Here is a 7,362-nt window from a genome sequence, read left to right as displayed (position 1 = left end):
TAAGCCCAAGAGCTGGAGGTTGCTGTGAGCTGTGATGCCACAGCACTCTACCAAGGGTGACAAAGTGAGACTCTGTCTCTAAAAAATAAAAAAGAGTTTAGAGGATCATTCTATGCTCATCAAAGGTCCTAATTTCTTTCCTCATGGCTGTGTTGAAATTTGAATGCTTTTAGACCAGCCACCACTATGACACAGTGTTTTACACCCAACCTATCCCATGCTTGAATGCTACCTCCATTGCCTTTGCCTAGAAGGGGTAATTCTGGGTCACTTATAGTTCTGATGTCCTGTCCTTCTCCAAGTCTGATTTTTGTCTTCCTCCCTGATACTTAAAAATCATGCTCTTCACCCAGTCTTTGGTGACTTTATAGACCCCAGGGAGTAGAGATATAGTTATTTTGTGGGATAGGTGAGTCCCTAGCTATCTCTAGCCTCAGTTTCAGCTTACTTTCTGTCTCTGTTTCCCTTTCTGCTCCAAAGTGGCCATCGTCTCTGAAGATGACTTTCATCACAGTTCAAACTCTACCTACATAACTGCAAGCAGCTCTCTCCAAGCTGAGCAGGAGTCACTGCCTGAAAAACAGCTGGACCGCCTGCCCCCTGGCCTCCAGAGGCCTGAGGACCGCTTCAATGGTACCTACATCATCTTCTTCTGCCTGGGCATGGGCTGTATGCTGCCATGGAACTTCTTTGTCACTGCCAAGGAGTACTGGATGTTCAAACTGAGCAATTCCTCCAACCCAGCTACAGGGGAGGACTCTGAGAACTCAGACATCCTGGTAAGGGCATGTTTCTCCTGTGAGGCAGGTGGAAGCAAGCAGCCTGGGTGGGCTGTACTTGGGTCACCATTCTAGGGAGGTTTGCAGCATGTTGAGAATATGGATGTGGTTTAGGAAGCTTTGTGTTGAGTATGAGATCTCCTGCCTCATGTGGTGGTAAAGGATGGAGACTGATAAAACACAATTCCATGCCTCAGATTGCTTATTATTTAACTTGGAAAGAAAATGCAAATGATGGTTCTATGCAGTGTAGTATGGTAAACCCAAGAATCCACAGTCCATGCCTCCAGGGATTTGAAAGTGTAGACTTAGTAATATTAAGTTCAGCTGTGAATTTAAGAAAATTCTAAAGGAGCAGTAGGTAAAACAAGATGGAAGTTCATTTTTCTCCCTCACTTAAGTCTGGTGGGGCCAGCCCAGGGCTGATATAATGTTCTGTGGTGTCGGTGGGGCCAGCCCAGGGCTGATATAATGTTCTGTGGTGTCGTAGAAGCAGCTTTGTTGCTTTACCACATGAAGCCTTCACATGCAAGGCCACCTCAAGTCCATAGCTGTTGGAGCTCCAACCTTGACATCTACAGGAAGAAGCCAAGGAGGAAAGGCCTATTCCCTATAAGAACACTTCCTGGAGGTAACGCACATAGCTTTGCTTACATTGCATTGGTCAGAACTCAGTCATGTGACCACTTTAGCAGCAAAGGAGGCTGGGAAATGGGGTCTTTCAATGTAGTTTTCTCCCAGAGAGCCATGTGCTTGCTAAAGTGGGAGTTTATGTAGTTATAGCAGACTGGGGAAAATAAATTCTTGGAGATGTGTACTGTGGTCACCAGGGGAGAGATTGCTGTCACTCAAAATGGGTAGATTTGAAGAATGGGGAGGAAACACTCCAAGTAGAAGGAAAAGGCTGTGTAGAGGCAGAATGGGAGGGAAGTTCAGATGTATGTGAGGAACAGTGAAGTGTCTGGTTTTACTGCATGTGAAGTGCAAGTAAGAGAGACATAAGGCTTGAGGTCTTGCCCAGGCCCTGAAGTCATTCCCAGAGCCGTGAATGTCAAGGTGAGGAGCCTGAACTGTGTGTGGTTGACAGGGCTGCTCACTTTACCAGGTGAATTTTCCAGAGGTGGGCATGGTGGAGGAAGAATACTAAAGAAAACATTCCAACACGAACAATAAGGCAAATGTTGTTTAAGAGACATTGTGGTAGGGGAGGGAGATGAAGTTCACCTCTGAAAGGGACAAGTGGGGATTTATGGCCAAGAAGCACAGTGGGCAGTGGTGGGCTGCGGCAGTGGAGGGAATTATTAAGAGGAAACTTCAGGGGTGGGGAGAAGGTGGGGGCTTCCTGCTAAACTGGCCTGACAGGATTCTTGCTGAAAGCAGGCCAGGGACTTTCACTGTTTACTCTCGAACAGCTTGGGTTTAGCCTGTGCGAATCCAGTTACATGCAGTTACATGCGGATTTTTTTCAACCATATGAGTATCAGAATTGGAAGGATGCAAAACGTGTGCATATGGAGAGCCAACTTTTCACAGTTGTGGGTGCTCCAGGGCCAACCACGGCACTTGCATATGCATGGATTTTGGTATATGTAGGGTCCTGGATATACAGTATCCCTGTATACTGAGGGATGACTGTACATCAGAGGTGGGGGGTGAATGTCACCAGATCTCAAGGGTGGGTCTGATTTGGCAGGATTCGTTGCCAAGATTGGGCTGGGCAGGCTGAAGATGGACCCACTGTAGTAGTTTAGAGCGTTGGTACTAAAGTGTGGTGTTTCAGTGACATCCCTAGCATCTGTCAATGCTATAAAGTCTCCGGCTTACCCCAAACTGACTGAATCAGGATCTATGTGTTACCAAGACCATCAGGTGTTGCAGGCACAGTGGAGTTTGAGAAGCAGTGGTCAGCCATGGCTTCTGGGTTCAGATCTGCCAGAGTAGCTCTATGGCCGCTCTGTGCTGCCTCATTTTTCTGGTATGTAAAAGAAGCCTAACACTACCGTCAACTTCTTAGGGTTGCTGTGAGGAGTAAGTAAATTAAGGTGTTAAAAGTACTTAGGGTTAAGGACTAGCACTACCATCCGAGGGGCTTTGTAAACACCATTATTGTAATTATCATTTGAGGGCTGGGTCCTACACTTCTAAGTGTGTGTGGCCCTGTGTATTTCCAGAGGCGCTGGCTTAGCTCAGGTGCTTTATGATTCATTTTTATTTGCCAGTGACTCAAGCGTCCCAGCTTTCTGTCGGCCTCTGTAAATCACATAGCCCATTGGGCTTTCTCCAGAAGATCCCTGCCTGTCTTGGCCTGTGCCAGACGAGATTACATGTGCACCTGTCCACCTCGTCTGTCCACCGCCTAGGCCCTGGCTGCAGGTTGCCGTGGGAGGGAGGGAAGTTCAGGCTGGTCTCCGGAACGGTGAGCAGCTCCCACCGCAAGGCCATCTCTTCCCAGCTGCAGGCGCTTAGCATTCCAGGCCCTGCTATGATGCTTTATTGCCTCTTTCCAAGTGCTGGCAGGTGCGAATGTAGTACCTGCGGCTGCCCGGAGCTCCTGGCTCTTGGCATCAGAGATGAGAGACCTGTCACCCCTCGATTCATGGGCAGGGTTTGGGAAGCAAGCGTGCTGGGGTGTTTCTGCATTTTGCAGGCCATTTTTCTTTTCCTCATTCCTGCCACCCGCCTCCCTGGTTCTTTCCCCCTCTCTTCCTGACTTCCCTTTGAGAGGCCGCTGGTCTGCCTGTCACCTGAGGGCAACTTTGGGGGAAGGAGGGAGAGAGTCAGATGGGTCTGTCTCTAGCCACTACCTGCAACTCAATTAGCTATGGGTCTAGGTGTTTGGTTTTTTTCTATGTTTTCCTTCAATGTTCTCCAGGGGTGGATACCATTCGATGGGGAGTTTGACCCAGTCAGAATGTTTACACAGACAGCTCACTATAAAATTATGTCACTTTCAAGGTCATCAGGCTCATTTCTTTCTGCCTGGATACATTTTGGGGATGGTTTGGAAAATATCTTGCTTGCCGTACCATCTCATCTCTGTTCTTTGGAATAAGAACCTTTAATAAATCTACCACAGGTCTTTTGACCCAGGGCCAAAAAGAGCACACATGAGGAAGAGTTGGTATGAAAAGATGGTGCAGGGGAGCCAGGACACAGCCGCAGTTCCTGAGCCCACCAGGCTGGCAGGAGGTACTGACGTCTGCCTCTCATTAATCCTGTGGGGCAGGTCTTAATAACCCCTTTCTTCAGGCAAAAAAAAAAAAAAAAAAACGTCAGAGGCTCAGAGAGGTTGAGTAACCAAAAATTACACAGCAGGGAAGGGCTACAAAAAATTTCACAGGGCATTGAGGTGGGTAGATGATTACCAGATTCAAAACATACTCAGAGGGTGGCCTGTCGGGGACTGTCCTAGAGACAGGGTCCACCCCACACTCTGATTCTGCAAACACCAGCTTCTTTCCCGTGGAGAGCCTGCCCTTGGTCTGGCCTCCTTTTCAAAACCCCAGGTGCTAACTGGGGGGAACTGCTACTCTTCACACTTTGCCTGCATTATCTCATTGAGCCTCACAGTCTGTAAGGCAGGAACTCTTATCACCTGCCTCCCCCACTAGGGAGTGCAGCTCTCTTACTGTAGATCTCTGTACCCCCAAACAGTAGTTAGCACCTAATAAATACTTCTGCCATTAGTTATCTTATAACAAGGAGGAAAACTCCATGCCCCAGTTCAGGATAGTGATGGCATGGCTCTGCACGAGAACAGAAGATCTGGGGGTCATACTAGCTACCACCAGAGGAGTTCTGCTCTTTCAGGTGGGTCGGCACAGATATCATGTGAGGTTCCTACCATAGGGAAGGAAGCTCGGTTGGCCTGGTTTAGCAGGGAGGTGACCTAGGGCATCCCCTCCCCTGAATTACAACCTCTTGGTCCTGGCCCAATCCCTTCGCTCCCCCCAAAAGCAGGATAGCATGACTTGGGAGCTGTTCTGAAAACTAAGGGCAGGCATCCGAATCCAGAGAGGAAGGTTAAAAAGAATGAGGAAGAAATAGTTTGAAGAGGAATCTAGGGAACAGGTTATCAGAGGTCTTGTCAAAGATCTGCTGTCTTTACCAAATCTCTGTCATGCAATGTGAACCCACCTACCCCTTGACCCACCATCTTCCTTCATCCACAGGATGTCCTGGTGAATTTCCCCAAATGGGGAAACTGAGACTCATGGGTTTTAGACCACTGACCCAAAGTCATTTGAGAGCTGAGATTTCACTAAATCCCAGCAACGTTGGCTGCCTTTATTAAGCTCTGACCATGTGCAGCCACTGTGCTGGGGGCACTAACTTATTCATTAACTCCACAATATTTATTAATCAATTTGCTATGTGCTAGAGGCTTTACTTTCATGATCTCTTTGGGTCCTTCCTGTAACCCAAAGACATAGGTATATTATATCCATTTTACAGAGAAGGAAACTATGGCTGAAAAAGTTTAAGTCAGTTGCTCCCAGGTCCAAAGTAAGTGACTATTGGGACTCAGACCTGGGCCCTCTGAGCCCCTGGTGTCCACACTCTTAACCCCTACACTTTATGTCAGCATTTTCAATGTTTTCACACTTCTTTTGACCACAATGTTTATTTCACTTGGCAAAATATCCGTGTCTATAATGGAAACAAGTTTCATGAAGCACCACCTCCAGTCAAAGAAAGAAAACCCGACCTGATTGCAGTTTTCAAGGAGGAGCAAGTGGCCAAGCAGTGGCAATGCTATTAGGGTGAGATTGGACCCATGTAGAGTAAGAATGGAGAGTTTACTCTTGGGTTTGACCTATATAGGTCCTGAGTGACCTTGGGGAGCAGCACCATGGAGTGGGGAGCAGAAGCTTGACCAGAGGCTGCAAGAGAGGATGGGGGAAGATGGCAAACCTAGAGGACTGTCTCAAGGAGTTTTACTTTAAATGGGAACAGGGCAATGAGGCAGGAGATGCAGGGAACAGTGGTCAAGAAGGGCAAGAAATTTCTGTTCTTTTATTTTTAATATGGGGGAAATAGCAAGCAACTTGTGTGCTGAAGCAAATGATCCAGCAGAGAAGGGGGAACGGGTGAGGAAGAAGGGAGAGCTGAGCTGAACAAGGTCCATGAGCAGGCCAGAGGGCTCAGGGACACAGAGGGGGCAGGTTCCAGGAAAGGATGCAGACAGCTCACCTTTAGTGATGGGGAAGAAGGCAGCTAAAGGTAAAATAGAATAAAATAAAACGCTGGCTGTGACCCATCAAATGGATTTCACGTCCTTTAATGGGCTCCCAGCTATAATTTGAAAACCTCGCTCCGCCTGTTTAGCTCTTACCTCACTGCTGTCCATGAGGACACATGTCTTCACGCTACACAGCAGGAAAGTAGAGACACTAAGGGAATTGCTGGTGCCACGTGGCTACTAAGATAAGAGTGGGGGCTACAACCCAGCATCAGATTTCCTGGGGAACTTGCTAAATACCCAGATTCCCAGACCCTGCCCTGCTATTCCATCTCCTGAGGTGGCCCTGATGTGGCCAGCTTACAGAGAGCAGGTACGCTGTGTGGCACAGGCTTCTGCTGGAGCAGTATGCACTATTCTGGATGTAGAAGCCCCTGGCGCTCCTGTAGGCAGATCTCCACACAACTCAGATCTCTCTCCAAATGGAAAAGGTGTTTAGACGCCCTTTGGCAACACACTTTTCAAGAGCAGAATTCCAAGGAGTGGTGCTGGATGAAACACCCCTGCTCGCCACATAAGGGCACAGTAAGGCAGGATTTTGCTCGAACTTGGTCATCCCAGAAAAGGAGCTGGAAGCCAGAAAGGATGGGAGGAGCCCTGGGCCTTCTGCCACAGAGGGTAGGTGAGGGGCTGCCCGTTACTTGGGCTGGCATGGATGGCTGCTCTCAACCAGTTTTTAAAAAAATTGGAACCAAAAGCAAGTCATTTTTTCTTATTCCCTCGTCCACCCTCTGATTCTAACTGCATGCCCAGCTAGCGTGCCTTTCCTAGTAAATATACCTGTGATGGCTTTTTTTTTTCTGTTTTTAACTCTCCCTGCGTCCCTTAGAGGGGGAGGAAAAGCCCTGCTTGAAATGCTATCAGTCATGCCTCTGGTGGCCTCTACTTTTCTGTTTATTTCCACCCCACCTGCACCATGTTCCCTGGCCCTCCTGGGCTATCGACTCTCTTTCCCTGCCTTCAATTTTATTTCTTCCTAAACACATCTTTAGAATCCAGAGGCCATTTCCTCTACAAATTAGAAGATGGCCCAGACCTTAAGTGCACAAGTGTCTCTTTAATAACGTGATTGATCAGCATGAGTATCCAGAGAGCAGAGCCCAAATTAAGAGTCTCCACCGAGAAGCTGTACCCTCAGTGTGGGTGCACAGTCTGCACGGGTGCCAGGGGTGGGGGGGTTGCCGGCCCCCTACAGTTCCTTGCTGTGTGTCTGTGCTGCACACTGAGGCCTGCAGCAGCCTGTGGTTTGTTTGTTTGTTTTTCTTTGAGGTTTTTTTTTTTTTTCATTAAATCATAGCTGTGTACATTAATGCAATCATGGGGTACAATGTGCTGGTTTTA

At 48.0% G+C, this 7,362-nt stretch overlaps 1 protein-coding gene across 1 annotated transcript in view; it reads left to right on the top strand.

Moving 5' to 3' along the window:
• The window catches only part of SLC29A3 (solute carrier family 29 member 3), a 40,337-nt gene that overhangs the window by 3,326 nt on the left and 29,649 nt on the right, over positions 1-7,362 (top strand). Inside the window, exon 2 of the mRNA XM_003783584.3 lies at positions 481-779. Coding sequence (XP_003783632.1) covers positions 481-779 — 299 coding nt within the window. The remainder of the gene's footprint in view (positions 1-480; positions 780-7,362) is intronic.

Source organism: Otolemur garnettii, unplaced genomic scaffold (genome assembly GCF_000181295.1).
Source record: "Otolemur garnettii isolate 467f Iridium unplaced genomic scaffold, OtoGar3 scaffold00008, whole genome shotgun sequence".
Classification (NCBI taxonomy): Eukaryota; Metazoa; Chordata; class Mammalia; order Primates; family Galagidae; genus Otolemur; species Otolemur garnettii.
Note: the sequence above shows the minus strand (reverse complement) of the source record. Positions and strands in the feature narration are given on the sequence as shown.